The sequence below is a fragment of the Leptonotus elevatus genome, chromosome 6 (assembly GCF_054856555.1).
Source record: "Leptonotus elevatus isolate MCC_2025b chromosome 6, RoL_Lele_1.0, whole genome shotgun sequence".
Taxonomy (NCBI): domain Eukaryota; kingdom Metazoa; phylum Chordata; class Actinopteri; order Syngnathiformes; family Syngnathidae; genus Leptonotus; species Leptonotus elevatus.
This window is the reverse complement of record NC_141244.1, coordinates 4,848,339-4,868,196: the sequence shown is the minus strand read 5'-3', so window position 1 is coordinate 4,868,196 and position 19,858 is coordinate 4,848,339. Positions and strand designations below refer to the sequence as shown.

General features: G+C 40.7%; 1 protein-coding gene across 2 annotated transcripts in view; it reads right to left on the bottom strand.

Annotated features, from left to right (window-relative positions):
* znf407 (zinc finger protein 407) overlaps positions 1-19,858 on the bottom strand; it is a 199,498-nt gene that overhangs the window by 153,895 nt on the left and 25,745 nt on the right. For both annotated transcript variants that reach the window (XM_086079561.1, XM_086079562.1), the window contains exon 4: positions 19,429-19,543. In XM_086079561.1, the coding sequence (XP_085935687.1) occupies positions 19,429-19,543 (115 nt within the window). The remainder of the gene's footprint in view (positions 1-19,428; positions 19,544-19,858) is intronic.

The window sequence follows — 19,858 nt, the reverse complement described above, 5'->3', positions numbered from 1 at the left end:
CCAATCACACATAGTGAAATTTGTCTCTTATGTGCAACCAAAAACAAAACAAAAAAGCAAAACGTGCATAAAAAAAGACCTTCCCCCTCCGTTTTGCCCCAAACACACAAAGTTTCTCTGTCACCTCTCCTTATTAGAGTTGTCACAGTCGCCGCATGCTCTTATGAAAGCAGTCACCCTCCACATGATTAAAAGTGGCGGGTTCCCAGCACCGTTTGGCCTATCAGCACAAGTGAGCAGCTATCAAAGCTGTCTGGAGTCCTCCATGCCCATATTCACATTGACACCCCAGCACGGCATGGAAACTTTTTAGAATTGCTCACCCATATATCAGTATGTGTGAATAATAGATTTGATTAGTGGTGTTTGGTTGCAAAAGGGAAAGGGGACATTTTATTATCTTGTTCACTTGGTAGACTGCATACTGAGATGCAATATGAACATATAAAACAGATTAATTTAGTAGGGGAGTTTTCACATTCAACCTTGGCCCCTGGCCCCAATGAACTGCACAACAGCATAGCGCATTAAAAAATGATGGCGCTAATCATTTTGTATGTCAGGTATGTCAATCTCAAGTACAGTTACAAGAACAACAGAATTACCAATAGATTACTGCGACAAGTACTACTGCCCGCAAATCATTTTAACAATGTAGCTTCATTATATGCATTGTAACGCAACACATCCAACATGCAATAAGGCACATCCCCGAGCAAGAAAAACATACATTAAAATATGTCTATCTGTAGACAAATGTGCTAGTGCACTCATGTAAACAGGCATGCACACGACACACACACAAAGAACATGAAAACTGTTGAGAAATAATCATTGTTTAATTGAATACACATAAATAGAATGAAATGAACTATACTGATAAAAGTAATACTAATGTGTAAAAATCACGGTACAGTGATTAAAAATTAATATCAATTAATGAGAGCAAAAATCTCATTATTTACGAAGAAATCTTCATTCATAATTTGCATTATTAAAAGAAACGATTTGGGCTTTAAGCACAATGGAAGGGACGCGACATGAGCACAAGAATATTAACATAAAGGCCCTTGAAATATGAAATGTAATTGTTCAACAATCATTGCGGAGACTTGCACTTAGTGAATGCAACATATTTTACAACCCCCGGCAGACCACCTTCCACCATCAAAGATCCATTCTGATGATTTTACTTTATTTGTGTAAAAAAAAAAAATATGTTGAAAGCCGATCAACTGGGCTCATCAGTAAATCGCTCAAGTGGTGAAGTTAAGTGTGAGCTATTGTCTTAACCACTCCAAAAAGATTATGTTGTATGTTATTGCCTTTAACTTGCTCTAATTCACTGTTAACATAAACTGATTTGAATAAGCAGGACTCAAGAAGCTCTCTCATTAGATCCCAAATGTGTGTGTCAACATAATAGTATTAGGTACAAACATTTTGTAATGCCGAAATTGTGTCTCTCACCCCCTGCTTCATAAATTACTGTACAACAATAAGAGATGTGTTTGTGCATTTGTACTCAATTCCTTAAAGTGCAGTATAGATTTTTTTTGTCTTTCGTTATCCTGAATATATCTATTACCTTGTCTGTAAACTCATCAATTGATTTGAAATATTATGAGTATTATGTTCAGATTTGTTTAATTTGGATAATAATTAAGAAAGAAAAAAAATCATTATGTGATGTGATAAAAAAAATCAAATCTTTATCTGTTCTTATGCAGCATTTACCCAGCATGTTAAAATATTTCACTGGCTCTATTATCCTCAAAGAGGTGCTCCCTGAAGATGATGGTTTGGAGTTCATGCTTGTTTGCATTTTGCTCCATTGAGGGAAAACACTAGCACGAGAAGGCATATTTCAAGGAGTTTGTAAGCACTGGAGCTATACGACCTCTGAAAATGTATCCTCCTTGGATAAGTTAAAAACAGACACAAATACAAACAAAATGCACACTAAGGCCATGCTCATCACTGGTCCTCTTAAGAGGCTAACCTGTCTCTTCATTAGGGTGATGTGGGGACTTATCACAGCAAAGTCTTTGTCCTTGCTGTAATTGCCCTCTCGGCATGTCAGCCCACACCACCACGGTCATCATCATTGTAGCCGCCCCACACCCTGCAAGCCAACCAAGCCAGCATCAGACCCCTCGTGACAGGCCCAGTGAGACAACAGAGTGGGAAGTCTCTCCTGAGACCTGCTGATCGGCCCCTGAGGTGCACCGTTATAGAGAGGCTTGTCCTAGTTAAAGAAGCACCAGCAGGGCCGCCTCTGTGAACATTACATCTGCCCCGCCAGCCTCCAAACTCTGCTCGTTTTCAACTGCACTTGCCCCAACTATGGTTGTCTAACATCTCACCATCAAGTTCTATAGTTCAGTTCATTCTACCCATTCATCTTTATTGGCTTTATTATCATCGCCATCATCATCATCTCCGTTTAGGGTGTCCATTCAATTAAAAACAGCTTTTCATTTGATCAGATACACACACAAACATACATATATGTATATGTATGTCATCAATGGGGTGTGCTTGGCGTGTTTCACTGCCCCATCTGATATAGAAGATGCGCATTTTGTGTAATACATCCATTTTCCAAACCGCTTATGTGAAATGAAAATATATGCATGGCAATTAATAAGTCCTAATCTTTAATATATTAGCTGCATATCACTCAAACCACTCAAACAGGGTGTCCACATAACAGCGGACAATATTCACATACAGTAGTGCATCTGGAAGTCTTGCAGGTTTTTAGCAAGTTGAATGGTGCCATCTAATGTTCAATAAAGACACCACAAGATGTCAGCATGGATGTTTGCCTCAAAACTGGATTTCATAGAAGAAATTTGTTTTTGGTATCTTTGAAGCTTATGTAGCTTGTAAACGTTTTAGTAATCACATATTGCTGGGGGGCTTGAAAGGCCAGGCAGCCTTTGAAACGACCATAAAAGTGATGAAAGTGAACTGCCTAATTTGAAATTTAACTGTAATAGACACCCAGCTATCAGCGTTTGAGCAAAACCCTGACCTATGTTTGTTTTGCTGAACTAACAGAATAAATGAATAAACGCTTCCTCTTCACACAGTGTGCTCGTCCTCATCACACACAATGTTTTTTCACCCCCTGCAGGGATAATTGATGTGTCAGTGTTTTTACGGTTGGACGCAGGGTTGCAGACCTACGGCGCCTTATTTAGGGAGCCAATGTTGCAGGGGTTAACATGGTGTAATGTGAAGAGATCGCACAGATAGTATGGTTGACAAAGTGTCCACTTCTTTTTTTCTGAACAACATTATCACATTATCATTAATATCACTATTTTTGCTAAATGCACGTGAAGTATTCAAATAAATAAAAAATTGAATAAGACAAATACAAATCCAGCTACCCAATGCAAGTTTTCATAATTTTATTTATTTCTTAACACATGCAAAACCTCTTGAAATACACTCAAAAGTACTAATATAACACTGATGGTGATCACCAAAATAAATCTAATTTGGTATGTTGACATACTGAATTTTTTTCCAGCAATCTCTTTATACAGCACAGCAATGAACAATTGATCTGCAGTCTTCTAAAAACGTAATATTCTAATAGTTGACAGTAGATGAAAATACATCGCAATCCACTGGCCTCCCTTCTACCATGTTTTCTAGAACTGTAACATGCACCTGACAACATCATTTATTTGCTGTGTAGGTGTTTTCTTTCTCTTTTTGCTATTGTGGCGAGCACTGAATGTGCAGACCCAAAAAACAACTACTACTCAAAGAGAGGTTATTGTAAGGTAGTAATGATTAAGAAAATATGAAACAGTAATACTAACCCTTTGTAAACCATTTCATTCCTAACTGCAAGTGTGCCCCCAACCTCCTCATTTCATCATTCCCTATCTTTTACCTCCTCAACTAATTCTTCCCAAGTGACCCTGTCAGGGGTTTTGGCCTAATTTGGTGGCAACTGTGATATATTGGCTCAACTATGAGGAGCATAGTGGATGCAGGCAAACAAAGAAATACTATAAAGGAGATAAGGTATGCAGCTTAACACTTTGGTGCACCACATCTAAAAAGTGCACACACAAAAAAAAATCAATTTCATTAAACACATACAGAAATGTACTTACATCAACATTATATACAGTCAACTCCACACTTAGATGAACACAAAAAAGACCACATTGCCTTTCTGTAATGCTGCATCCATCCATGGATGCCACAAATAAGCCTTGAGAGTTTCCAATGGGTTTTATGCCTCCCATGAGACTTAAAGACAGTGAGATGTTGCTTAGAGCACACAGAGGTATTCTAGTCAAGGACACAAGCGCCATCACTCACCGCACCATTATTTGCTCATATTTAAAGCTGGGTGGCACAGAGGCTACCTGAGGAGCTGTAGCAACATATACAAAGAAGGATGGGTGATTTTAAAGTCCGACGGGTGTGCTGAGCAGCTGGAAACTAAAGTCGATGCAACTCAGGCACACACAGAGAGGATGGGACGAAGGGCTTTATGTCAGCCCTGTGATATGAGCACTTTTATGGCCAAGTACTTTTCCTGATGTCAGAGTTGGAGAAGAAATCACCATAACGTTGGGGACTATGAATATTGCCCTTGAGGGCCCACTGTAGCTGCTCCTGTTTATGGTTGACTAGCAATCAGCCACTGATACAAGACCCACAACCTCTCATCCATCCATGTCAGCAATTAATCAATTAAACAGACAGGGGGAATGAGTGGGATCGTTTAGGTGTGTTAATACAATACCATGTTAAGGTTGATATAATGTCATCACTAATGCCACACATTTATCACAGCTTATTATCTAATCAAACATCTAGCCTGAAGGAACCTCACACAGGATGATGGTCTGCATCTGCAGTAACCTTGCTCTGCAAGCTAAATTCTCACGGTATATGTGAGTTCACCGATCCGAACCCCAACCTATCACAAAGCAACATTGTGTTTGGTGGTGGGACATTCAGCTGTGACGAAAACAACAAGTGTCGAAGCCGTGGGAAACAAACAAACCTAACATGGCGAGACCTGTGGACAAATGCATGGACGCTGCAATTAATTCTGTTTTTGCAGAATTACTCAGTTTCCTTTGTGAAGAAAAACACAGAGTGCATTTTTAGCTGGTAAAAATGTTTGTGCTTTTGTTTTTTTCTTCCACGACGACGACAAATGCCATGATTGGTCAAAATAAAAGTTTGGTAGACATGAACAAATTGGGACATCGTCCAATCAACTCAAAGTATTGTACAGATTGTCCCGGCTTTCCCGAGCAAATCACAGTGGAGCAGTCCCAGATTGTTATTGTGGAGAACTTCCTTGAGTGAATCACAATTAACAATCTGGCTATTGCCAGGTGCCTGGCTCACACGGCAAGATTTAAAAATTGCCGTCCGATTTCCAAACTGTAAGAGACCCCACACGTGACGAGAAAAAAATCACGGGAGTAACAGTTTGGAACGTACCGCGTGTGGTGTGCAGCCACACGGCACAATCAACACATCACACACGCACCGATTCCATTCATGAATGTAAAGTAGGGCGATATGGCCTAAAATTCATATCCCGGTATAAACTGCGGTAGCGGTATAAATCACGTTATAGAATTAAGTGTTTTTTTTCAGTTTTTTATTTTTTATATAAATAATTTGCTTACTGGTTTACATAGTCCTTTATAGAAGCTAAATTGATTTTTTTTAAACAATGAAAGAATAAATTTACTTTGGATAAAAACATTTACTGTGCAAATCTCAAATCAAAATGATGCATATGCAGTATGGCTTGCGGTGTGCAGACTAGCTAGATTTGATAGGGGGGAGTAAATAAATTTGTGTGCATGCCACAAAACTAACTAAAAATGTATATTATTAGGGCTGCAGCTCTCAAATATTTTGGTATTCAGATATCCTACTGAAAATTCTACCAAATAATCGGGTATTTTGAAAGAAATATATATTCTTGATTGGTTAAAGAACAATTACAAATACACAAGACAAAAACACATTTGCAGGTTATAATGAATAACCAACTAGTTTTCATTTTTTAGATAATCAACTTTTTTTCTTAAAAAAAAAACCTAAAATTTTAACTTTACTTAAGTAGCACTCTATTTTCCTCTGAATCTCTCCCCATAGATTTTGGTCTATGCGATTTTGGTGACCTTTAGCGCATCTAGCTTGCTGCTTGGTGCTGCTAGCTGGCAGTCTCCGTTAAACGCTGGCAATGTCAGCGCATTTATGTCTTACTGCTCTCAACATTATGCTGTGGCGACATGCTTCCGGGAACAACTTCAAAATAAAAGTGCTACATTTATCTCATACAACTTGGTTATGTGAGGTTTATTTATAAATTAAGTTTCTCTCACCAATTTAGATGTTTCCGGTGGTTGGTGAAAGATTCTGGTTGGTAACAGGTGATGTCTGGTCGGTGCTGGATTACACTTTTCTTTCTTTTCTTTGATCCTTCCTCGGGTCTCCTGACAACTTCACGACTCTAGCGGGATTCTGAAGTATTCGGTTAAGGTGAACGGTATGGGATTTTTAATAGGTTTTAGGTGAATTAATGAGCACACATTCACAAACACACACATATGCACACACACACCCGCACACGCACACACACATTTTTACAAAAAGAGAGAGAGAGAGAGAGAGAGAGCAATGATGATGACATGACGAATCGGCAAGAATACCGAATGAACAACACTGAGCTCTCTAAAAAAAAAAATAATAATAATAAAAACATGCGCTACCGCGGTAAGACGGTAGAGTCCAAATCTCTACCTTTAGCAAAATGTATACATTATATATTGAATATACTGTTTAGATTGCCCAGTCCTACATAAATGTTTCCTGGTTAGACGGGAAATCTCGCAAAACCTCTCGAGATTAAACGTGACTTCAGAGTAAACAAACATGGAGGACCAGTCGCAATACTTAATGGTTTGGTTTTAGCAGAAAAAAAGCAATACAAAAAGAAAAGGCATTGTTTAAAGGAATGTAAACAGCTTAAGTACGGACTTTCTGTCGTGCCATGACTGTTTTGACTTTTGATTCCCCACAGTCTTCCTCGCCGCCTTGCTATCTGATTGGCTGCACCTCACCGTTAACCGGCTGCATGTTTGTTTGTCCTTGGGGCATACCACACACGGTGTGAAGTCGGGCCAAAACAATCCAACATGTCGAATATCCCCGATTTGAGATCGGAGGAGCCCAAACGACCTTCCGAGCGGCCGAGGTCGGTCTGAACAGAAAACAAACGGCAGGATTATGTGTTAAAATTATCATTTGGATGCCGGCACGTCCTGTTGTGAGGGGAGATTCGGGGCTAAATACGGGCTAATTCTCCTGCTGTGTGAACCCGGCTTTAGTTCTGAAGAGCTTCAGGAATAAAGTTAACAATCAAGAGAGAAACATTGTGGAGCAATTTAGAAGTTCAAACAGCCCAGTAATTAACTAAAACGAATAGAAAATTGTTCAGAAATTTTGCATACCATCCTCACGGAATAGTTGAAAAAAGGTGATCGGAAATGTTTTTACATTTACATTCCAATAATACAGCTACTGCTGCTCGCTAACTGGTGCATGTAGGTAGGTGGGAGCGCATAACTCCAATTCTGGCCTCCCTTCAATGGCTACCAGTACATTTTAGAGCCCACTATAAGAGTCTTACATTTATGTTTAAATCTTTAAATGGTCTCACCCCACTTTACCTCTCGTAGCTCCTCCACCCCTTTTGCTCTTGTCTCAAGTCATGTTTCATTTACATTCTAAGAATATAAACGGCTGCTGCTCGCCTCTTAACTGGATCATGTAGGATGGTGCACATAACTCCAATTCTAGCCTCCATTCAGTGGCTTCCTGTGCATAATCATCTTCATCGGCCAAGTATGTAAAAACACACAATGACTTTTTCTCTTAGCTACACCAGTATTGCAGTAACAAGCAACTATGACAAATGTGACACATAAGTACCAAGAATCTTTACATAATGTAAGCGTACCATTAGTGCTGTAGTACTGACCAATGGCCGCTGTACAAACAATGTTGAGATTCATCAAAGATTAAGTGACCAGTAGTGCGGTAATTAATAAAAATAAAAATAAAGTAATACAATGGCAGTTATGCAGATAATTGTCACACCGTTTAAAATGACCAGTAACGCGATACAATTACTTTAAAATCCACTTCAAGAGTTTGATTTGTTTTTAAATCTTTAAATTGTCTCACCCCACTTAACCTCTCTCAAAACTCAGCTGCTCCACCCCAATGCTCTTGCCTCAAATCAGCTGACCAGATGCTCTTGCTGGTATCAAGAATTAAGCGGAGCCTCAAAGGGGCTAGAGCAGGATTCCCCAAACCTGGTCCTTGAGGGCCGGAGTTCTGCTGGTTTTACATGTTTCTGTCCTCCAACACAACCTGATTTTAAAGATTAGGATTGTTATCCAGCTTCTGCAGGGCTTGCTGATGAGCTGATTATATGAATTAGGTCTGTTTGGAGGACGGAAACATCTAAAGGCCTAGATACACCAAACCGACGCCTACCCCATGTGTCGTCGGCCCTGACGTCGGCACGTTGTGTAGAAAAATTACGTAAATACACACCGCACCAACCACGACTATTGCGCGAGAAGTAATTCCCCTCCATACCATCAGGGGCGGTAGTCACCGAGCGTGTTTTGAGGGTGTTGTTAACCATGTCCTTAGCCAGCTAACATGAAAAAGTAATTATATTTACTAATTACAAACAGTTGCTATACTTCTCAAGTATAAAAGTAAATCCATCCATCCATCCAGCCATCCATCCATTTTCTGTACCGCTTGTCCTCACAAGGGTCGCGGGGGTTGCTGGAGCCTATTCCAGCTGGCTTCGGGCAGTAGGCGGGGTACACCCTGAACTGGTTGCCAGCCAATCGCAGGGCACACAGAGACGAACAACCATACTCACAATCACACCTATGGACAATTTGGAGTGTCCAATTCACCTGCCATGCATGTTTTTGGAATGTGGGAGGAAACCGGAGTACCCGGAGAAAACCCACGCAAGCACGGGGAGAACATGCAAACTCCACCCAGGAAGGCCGAAGCCTGGACTTGATAAAAGTAAATCATACCTGCTATATCCAGTCGCGTCCCCAGGTCATGCTATAGTTTAGCTTTCATAACTTTGTCGGCATATCCTTTAAGGGTAATATCATACAATGCCGGTCTCTCTTGAACCAAAGAGACAAAGTCATCTTCCCGATCTTCTGTCCAGACAGACATTGTACGTTAAAATGTGGAAGGTACAGCAGGGTGACGAGCGAAAAAAAACAGGTCCAGACTTTCCATCAGTACTGTTTCGCCGCGTTCGTCACTTCCTCTTCTTGGCCCGTGCGCTGATTCGCGAGCTAACAGCTAATCACAGTGATCAAATGCCTCGACACCCGACGCCGATTTAACATGCCGAATTTGCTGAAAACACCAACCTACCCCCCAACCCCACATATTCCAACTTGATCCGACTTTACGACACTGTCCAACTCCCGACGTCGGATTGGTGTATCTAGGCCTTAAAACTCAAGAACCTGGGCCCTTGAAGACCAGGATTGGGGAAGCCTGGGCTTAAGCTTTTTACAATGCCGGTCCCTCTTTTTGGAACCTCCCACCTAACACCAGGCAAGCCCCATCTGTTCATTGTTAAAACTCCTCTTAAACATAATTTTTATTCTTTGGCTGTCAATTTAGCATGAGACTGCACTGTTTTAGTATTGTATTGTTCATACAGTTTTTATGTTATTAATTTATAGTTATAATTGTCATGTTAGCTGTTTTTATTCATTTTTTTTACTTCATGTATAACACTTTGTGTGTAGCTGTGGTTGTTTATAAAGTGCTTTAGAAATAAAGTTGAGACAAGGTACAATGCAATGACTGAACAGCGATACTATGAAATCCCACTCTATATGCATTCCAAACACTTCAGTATCATAGAACAACGACTGGGTCATTATGTAGATGTGCGGCAAAACTGTTAATTCAAGCTTGTAAATTGAGCGTTGTAGGAGAAGGGCCTGTGTGTTGGCCACCGACATGTGAACCGCAAAGTGGGAAACCTTTTGTACAGTATGTTCTCACAGAATATCTTTAGCCAGCATGTCACTGCAAACTGACTTGGCCAATCTTTCATAAACTTGAAAGCTGTGAACTTCAGGCAAGAGTAACAAGATCCTTCCTTACACCGACAGAAACATCTCTTCCAGGTCTCCCACCAGCTACATCAGTTCAATCATAATGATGGCAATGACAGATCATAATAAAAAACAACAAATACTCAGGTAGATAAACGAATCAAGGACATATATTGAAGCATCCTTAAGATAGAAGTATGCCAAATGCCACTCTCCAGAATGGTATCTATATATCTTAGTGAGAGACTATCCATGTAAATAATGTATACCTACAGCAAGTCATTCAAAACGTGCTGGTGGAGATCAAGTGTTACGTGACATTTTTTAGGCAGGCAAGGTGTTTGTCTGGGAAAACGATCATGATGTGTGTTCTGCTGTGCTAATGTAAGTGATGAAAAGTTGATGTGTCCAAAGTAAAGACATGCTCAAAAACTGATTGTGGTAGAGGGACAAGACTGAATTGGAAAACATTGTTTTCAAGACCCCACCCCTATGAATATTAAAGAGGCCCTGGCAGCAGACAGCCTCAGGTTTACAAAACAGAGTAATGTGTCAGTTTGCTGAGGGAGAGGCTCCATCTGATATCAATTAAATCACAAGTTGTCAGTCTGATGGCCTCTCAATAGTGGAGGAGCCCATTCCCCTTTACCCCTTAGCTCAACTTGGTGTCACCCATCCATCTCTCATTGTCCCCATCGCTATTTCCTCACTCTTAGTTGCCATATTTATCCTTTCTCCCTCTCTTGTCTCTCAAGCAGCAGGTAACTGAATGCACAAATTACTCTCCCACCCATCTTTAACTCACACTAAATTGTTCCCTTTCTTCACTTTTCTGAGCTGGGATATTTTATTCCTCCATCAAATATGCATCCCATTAATTAAGTTAAATTACTCCTGGCTACCAAATATCCCCTGCCTCTTTTGCCGTCAACAGAGAATACATGACTGTGAACCTCCAATGACACGGCCCCAACACTTAACATGAGTTACAGCCTTTTCAGCACTATCCATGGGCAGATTACCAGGCACTTTGGGCTACTGGAATTAACCCCTGTTCGTAGTTTCCTCTCTATCCAGCTTTTAATAAGTGCACGATAGATGACGCTCATACTTCTGACAATGAAAGGACTGATATTTTAATTATATACTTTTTTTCCCATCTGCCTTCCTCATCATGGTTTAATTGTTGTTGTTAATCACTCATTAACTACCCCCTTTCTCTTCTTCTTACAATATACAATGGGAAAATTGGCTCCAGATAATGCATTGTAACTATTTATTTATTTGCATGTGCCGAGTGTTTGTTTTGTTTTTTATTTAGGTTGTTTTTTTCTGTTCAGCGTTGGGTCAATTTTCTATTACTATTGAACAGAAAGGTGTTGATTAACACATCCCAAGGTCACGATTCTGTGTGCACTGTATGAGATTGTTATTAAAATAAAACTGGTAGTGAAGAATATTTCTCTCTTTGTCTCTGGCACTCAGTAAATGCCGATTTGGGTCCACTTGGAAAACATCTTTAAAAAAACAACAGACTGACCAAGCAATCAGCATTCGCCTTCGTTACGTACCCTCAGTGCATAATTTAAAACAAATAATAATTGTATTACTGCCACAGAACCAGATTTTTATTTTGCTTATAGTTTTAAGAACCGTTCATGAAAGTCAAACCATATAGTAAATTCATAGTCATTAACTCTATACAAATAAATTATTTTATGATCTAGCGAGAGAGAAAAAACCAAGAATATACAGCCATACAATTCTCTCTGAAAAATATGTATATTTCTTCTCTCCTTTTCCTGTTGCATTTTTATTAACGTGCATGTGTATGAGTGAGCTTCTTTTGCTCTTTCGCAAAAAACATTAATTTTACAAACATCAGCCCAAGGCTACTAAACACATCTAATCCATTATGCCACACTTTATCGTGTTATGGGGAAACGGGCTGTAAAGCTGTCTCGGTCATAAAGAGTGATCACAGAGTATCGAGTCAAACCAGAACAGAACACCAAGCTCTCCAAGCCATACACAGCCCTTGTTATCATCACAACTGCTCATTCACATACTTAACCTTTCCAGACCAGCCATGCTGCATTATTTTCTAAATGACCTTTAGTATAATTCATTTCATGTCAAATAATGGTGTATTAAATTCAGTTAAATGCATAAAAGCAGAATGTGTTTATTTTGGTGAAAGGGCCAGCAGAACCTGAAAAACACAGTGTTCCCAGACACACATTCAAATCAAACCTTATCCTGACGTGAAAGATCAGGCCTAACATTTGAGAAGTATATCACTGGTGCTGGACAGAAACCTCATAAATCATAATTTAGTAAATTTCATATCTATATATTTTTTAATCTGTACTATTGGTCAGTCCACCTGTGTGGGTGTTATTTTTACAAATTATTGACCAATATTGTTGTTGCTTGACACTCAAAGTCCGCAAAATTAGGGGTGTCCCAATAAAACTTTTTCACTTTCGATATGATACCGATATTGCAGCCTAACATACCGTCCAATACCGATATTGATGCTTTTATTTATTTTAGGTAATACTATTCAAACAAAGAACAACAGCCAGCAACTGTAGGTATGAGAAAATATGACCCGTTTATTCCAAACTTTATAAATATGACCTGTTTCTTCCAAACGATATAATCCGATACTGTTTTTTTTTTTTATATAGTGAATATACAATGGCCTTAATCGGACTGGCAGCCCAAATCCCATTTTTAGCCCATCCAGATTGAATGTGGAAAGCCCTTTTGTAGTCTGAACAGTCACAAAGCACATGAAATCCGATTTTTGCGGGATGGATTGAAACCACATGCGGGAGGTAATTTCATATCAGATTTGGACAGGATGCGTCTCAGTCTGATCAGCTCGAAACACTCATAACGTATTTGAGTGTCCTGAAGTCACTGTACGCGTGCAAAAAATAATGCACCCACGCTGTCAATATCCAATCAGTTTGCATGCTCGGCAGTCAACTCCTTGACAGCTCCACTGCCCCATCGGCTCCCGTCATGCTCAACCGGAAATACAGTGACAGTTTACATTACTTGCGCTGAAGCCGGTCTCGCCTACCCCATCAGATCTTCATAACCGGATATAGCGAAATAGTGCCCGGTCTTAGCCATAGATATATGGTCGTTAAAAAAAAAATGAAAAAAAAAAATGAAAAAGAAAAGAAAACCGCTTAACGCGCTTGCGAGGAACAGGAAGTATGGAGCGGTAAACAGCGTCACATGATGTCAAAAACTACACGCGCTGGGCGCCGCCTCTGTTCGCCGTTGTTGCTACAGCAAGCTGTCAGATGGGTTAACAGGGCCAGATCGCATTTGGACACTTGCTATAAAAAACAGTCTGGACAGTCAGCCCAAAATATCCGATTTCAGGAGAAATCCGATTCGCCTGCAGTCTAAACGCAGCCAATATCAATATTGGATCGGGACACCCCTACTCAGAATATCTAAAAATGGGATACAATGATCAGAAAGCAGTTGCGAACACAATCACTAAGCGTATGTATAATGTGTAGTATTTAATGCTCTTGCTATGTATGAGAAGGGTTAATGTGAGATCTTTGTAAAAAGGCTAAAGTATGATTAAGTGTAACTCAAAACATTGTGTGTGTTGTCTGTAGGCCTGACAGGCAGTAATTATGTGTATTATATTTGGCTGCTTAAATTGCACGCCACCAACGTGTCACTCTCACACATTATTAAACGATGATGTACAATTATTATTGGGTGGCGGGAGATCAGAGGGGGTGACATTATAATCATCCTCATAGGGATACTTCTCTTCATCTGTAACAACTATTAATATTTAAATGGGAGGGAATAAGGGAAAAAAACAAAAATAGTTCTCAGGGAGTTTTTACTCAAATCTGTTTGAGGATTACAGAGAATCATGTCAATGGAGAAGGAGAGGACTGTGAATAGACAATAGAGGTTCTGCATTAAGTGACGGTTTCTCTGGATAAGTAGCAAGCTAAGATGCTCTTCTACTGTCAGTGCCAGGCCTCACAGTACTCATACAGGCTGGGGCATTAACACACATTACTGTGGATGAGCCCTGCAGGGCGTAACTGATGGGCTATTCTGGGAACAGACCAGACAATCTCACAAGACATGGGGACATAAAAACCCTGACATGAGCTAGCCCCATCCTGTTAACAGTCAAATCACACACAAAACATGAAATTGTGACTATTTATATATTTCCTCTCCAACACTAAGTTAAGAGAACTGTGAGCATGGAGGGAGGATGCCTCAGCAGCTGGAAAAAGAGACAGTACAAACTCTGCAAACTTTTGAGTTCTAAGCAACAGTTTTTAAAGTTTTACTTAAATTCCTAAAGTGACACGCAGTTTATGACTCATAATAATAAAAAAGCAGTCCACAAGAGAACAATCCACGCCTTTGATAGTGTTAATACTAGTAAGGCCAAGGCTGAGGGGCTGATATTAAACCAATGCCTCAAAGCATTTAGATTGTTTATGCATAATTTAACACCTACAACAACACTGGATGTCCGTCTGGACCAGAGAGCAGGAGGGTGAAAATGCTGAATGCAGGGCCTTTCTGGTAGATGATGGAGTAGAGGAAAAGGAGGCTCATTAAATGACCAAGACCCACTGTGGACAAAACATGCTGGGAGGAATACACAAGAACCTAGCACCTCACATGCTGGTGGACTTTTTTAAACCAATTAAATATGAGAAATCTTATCGCGCATGCTAACAGCCAATTTGTGTTTTCTGCTGTTGTTGCACCTTAAGAATTCTTTATAGGCAAATTAAAAACGTATCTCTTTGTTGTGAAATGAAGACACACATATGCAGATAGGTAAGATCACTGACAATCATGCAAGTGAAGGAAGATGGCGAAGCAAGTGGCTAAGGCGATGAGCAAGACACAGACTAGCCCTCTCTGGTTTGAATGGCAGCATGGTCAAGAGTTCTATATCCATCCTGGCCTTGCATTTGCATTTGTTAATTAAATGCCACAACAATATGATCTTTAACCATCAACAACTTCCCCCAGTACCAAAAAGACATCAACAGCAGTGGACAGGTGAGGGAGGTCCAGCCCACCCAGTCACTGAGTATTAGGCCAGAGGTAATCTTGTGACTGAAGGTTTAACAAGGGAACGAAGAACATTGATGGCAAGGTGATAAGAATGGCTCGGTAAAGATTCTCATACTATACTGTTGAACAGGCTGAAAACTTGGGTGGGGTTAAATGGAACCGTTCTAAAATGGTTCAGGTCCTACTTGGAGGAAAGGAGTTACTTTGTGACCAGTTAACATTCTGAATCTGATCGAATAGCAATGGGGTCCCTCAAAGGTCAGTCCTTGGCTCCCTTTTGTTCAGTGTGTATAAGTTACCTTTGGGTCAAATGCTTCAGAACCCCAATGTTGACTATCATGGTTATGCAGATGACACACAACAACTGCATTTATCAATGTCCCCAAATGACAGCAGTTCAATTGACGTATTGTGTCACTGTCTAGAGCAAATTAACAGCTGGGTGAACCAAAATGTCCTTCAGCTAAACCACAGGTGTCAAAGTCCTGCATGTTTTCAAGGTTTCCATACACCAACACACCTGATTCAATGATCAGAATCACTATCAGGCTTCTGCAGAACTTGCTGGTGAGCTGATCATTTGAATCAGCTGTGCTGGACAAGGGACACTTCTAAAACATGCAGGATTGCGGCCCTTGAGGACTGGACTTTGACACCTGTGAACTAAAACAAAATGGAGGTAATTGTTTTCGACAAAGAAAACAGGACTGACGTTAGAAAACACCTACATTGTGTTGTGTTCTTATGTGTTTGTCTTGTGTACATTCCATATATGAACTGTCCATTCATCAGTGAATACAGATTATTAAAAAGCATTCCTTCCTCGTGTGATTATTAGTAATTACAGTTCTGGGAAATAAAATGTCACCACGGCCAAGTGTTTCAGATCTTCACCTTCCACCAGGGGGGCCCCGGTTCAAGACCACTCCCGGACACACAACTGTGGTATCCTTGAACAATACACCAATACCCCAAATTGCTCCACTGGCTCTTAAGCAGCCCCTTGCTCCAGTGGGACTCACTAGCATTGCGGATTCGCTGTGATAGATCAAATGCACGTTCAAATTTTGTGTACACATTAGTACATGACAAAAAAAGAGGATCTTCATCTTCTTCATCGGCAACTAGACAATGTCGACTCAATTTTAATTTCTTGAGTAGTGACTTAAAAAAAATCTGAAATCATCTACAACAGAGTGATAAACACTAAACCCCAAAAAATGCAAGAATGAAACTTAAATTGTCCATCCATCCATCCAGCCATCATCTGCCGCTTATCCGGGGTCAGGTCGCGGGGGCAGCAGCTTTAGCAGGGAAGCCCAAAATTACCTCTCCCCAGCTACTTCAACCAGCTCCTCCGGCTCGAACCTAAGGCATTCCCAGGCCAGCCGAGAGACAGTCTTTCCAGCATGTCCTGGGCCTCCCACCGGTGGGACATGCCCGGAACACCCCTCCATGGAGGCACTCAGGAGGCAGTCAAACGAGATGCCTGAGCCACCTCAACAGTCTCCTCTCAATGTGGAGGAGCAGCGGCTTTCCTATGAGCCCCTCCCGGATGACCGAGCTACTAACCCTATCTCTAAGGGAGAGCCCGGTTGAGGAAACTCATTTCGGCCGCTTGTATCCGGGATCTTGTTCTTTCGGTCCCACAGCTCGTGACCATAGGTGAAAGAAGGAACGTAGATTAAATCGAAAGCTTCTCCTTTCGGCTCAGCTCCTTCTTCACCACAACAGATACAGAGTCCGCATCACAGCTGCACCGATCCGTCTGTCGGTCTACAACTCCATATCATCATTGTAATACTTGGAAGCAACAGAAAATCCTCCATTTTGGGTTATGACAGACAAACAGATAATACCTCAACATAAGCAACATAACGTAGATCTTAAAATACACAATCCCAGATTTCTCATAATTAATTATACCTACTATGTGGCCACCCACTAGTGAAGACATCGAAAGATACAAATGAAATCTTCAGTGATATATTTTAATTTAAAATTAAGAACAAATCATCAAACGGCAAATGTTGAGGTTGTGTACATGTGTGGTTCTGTCCTTAATGATTGTGCTTCTGGTGTGTCTTTGTATTTGCTCCTATTTATTCATGATGAGGGACGGCCTCGTAATCAATCAGTAATGAGAGCGCACATAGGGCCGATTTGTCACCAATGGCTAGCTCTGGCAGGACGCTGCTCTTCTGTGGGTATGATTTGTGACAACAGGGACTGCATTTAGTAGTGCCATTTAAAGACATATTGGAGGACTGTTCCATATGTATGGGTGTGTGTATGTAAAGTGTCACATTTGCAGCACTTGGGAGAAGAGAGGTTTTTCGCTGGAGAGCTTGTGAAACATGAGCTTTTCTTCTCATTAAAGGAAAAGCAATGTTTAGACCAAAGCCTGCTGATGCCTGCTGTAATGTACAGTATTTGCAAACATCGTTGAAGCACCTAAACTTTCACTCAGTGGCATTGGTAAAACAAAGTTGGCCTGCAAATGAACCAAGGGGAGCCATTGACAGAAAAATACAGATGAAAAATGTAACATCTTTAAATAGATCTTCATCTTTGTGAGTCTAAAGAGCAACAGACGCATGATGGTTAAAAAATAAAGAATTTTCTCTAACTGCATGCTAACATGGTCTCAAAACACTCTTACACAACCTGATTATTTACTTCCTCGTGGTTACCTTCATTACCAAGTACATGGGTGAAATTCAATTAATTTAAATTTTGAATAACAATACAGGTTTATTTGAAGTAGCATATACTTAGGTTGTGGGCATTAATTAGAAGTTTGCAGTTCTAACCCATTTTGAGCGGGAGCACATAACCGCGTTTCCACCACAGAGCCAGGAGCGCACCAGCGCCACTCCACTCCCAAAGTCAGGAAAGCGGACACGTCACCCTGCCTTGCCCCGACCAATCCTCGTGCCCCCAACCCATGAAATGCATCACAACACACACGTGAGGGTGACGTAGGCCTCGCAGCACCCCCCGGAACTCCACTCGAGCACTCATGGCTGACGCAGACCCGCAGGAATCATGAAACAAATGACGGCGACAGACAGCGCGCTGAGCACCCCGAACCAGCGGTACCAACTGACAGCGACACACTGCCAAGACATATGTTTGCAGACAAGGATGCCAAAAGCCCTGATGGCTTTGCAACAGAATGGACGACAAACAATCACCACTGGGTTGTCCGAGGCCACCACAACTGGGTTGCATCTGCGGGTATATTTACCTTCAACGCTGGAGCGCAGTTGCAATAACCTCAGGGAACCGAGTGGCAACCACTAGCTGTCCATTCCGTACGTTTGCTAGTCTTATGCCTAGTTGGTAGCAAATGAGTGATGGACATTTTGATTGATTTTATTTTTTCCAGGAGGAGGATAGTCCAACAGTTTCAGCAAAATGCCTGTAGCTCAAACTAACATGTTAGCAACAAGGCTGCAGGGGCTGTGCCAGGAACCGGCTTGTGAGTGTGCCTGTGAGTGCACAGCAAATGAATGGCACCTTGTCCGTCACGCCTTCTTACTCTGATTCGTAGTTCTTAACTGGGTGTTGTGGGTCCTTAAAAATCAAAATGGAGGTACATGATTGGGCCAAAAAAAAAAATATCACAGATTGTTTGTCTTGTGTATATTCCATATATGAACTGACCATCCATCAGTGAATACAACAACTGTCACACATATACTGTAGCGATATATTTAACAACTATGACAAAAAGTTGTTGTTTTTTTGCAAACTACCCTTTAAAGATAGGTTTCAAATTTTTGTTACGAGTGGATAGTTTAAAAATGCAGATGTTCTATATACAGTACAGGCCAAAAGTAACATGCCTAAACACTTTGGTAAAACTCAGCAAATAATTATGTAATCACTTTTGCATCCAAATAGTTGCAACACCATTAGAAACAGTTGTCTGAACAATACTGTATATTCCGATTAAAAAGGTGGGAAAACCACAGTTTTCCTTCCACTTAGAAATGTTCAAATTATGCCAAAGAGTTGACCAGTTTATGACACCCATTTTCTAAACTCAGATCACTTGAGTTGACACCATCCTGCAAGCCCAGTAGATCACAAAAGAGCAACGTTGGTCACCACCACTCACCCACAGATGTCGCATCTGTACTCCCTCATGCCAAGGTGCCTTTTCACGTGGTTTCTGGCATCTCCCAGCTGAGCCGTTGCAAAATGGCAAATTTTACAAAGGAAGGGCTTCGATCCTGTGGAGGGGAAAAAAATAAGAGCTCATGCATAGTACTATTAAAATCTGCAAACATTTGAGTAGAAGCGTATGTACTCTATGCACCGGTATGTAGTGCTGGGCGATATGGAAAAATGTGTCTATCACAATATAGGCTATTTTATATCACGATAACGATATATAGTGTGCATGTAATTTTCATCAAGAAATTATTTTGAAGTTTGACAGTATATTTAAATTGTGCTTAACAGCACATTATTTTCCTCTCTAGAATGTTAGGGAGACAAATCTCTCCCCATGGATTTTGGAATGCCCTTCTGTTAAATATTAGGCA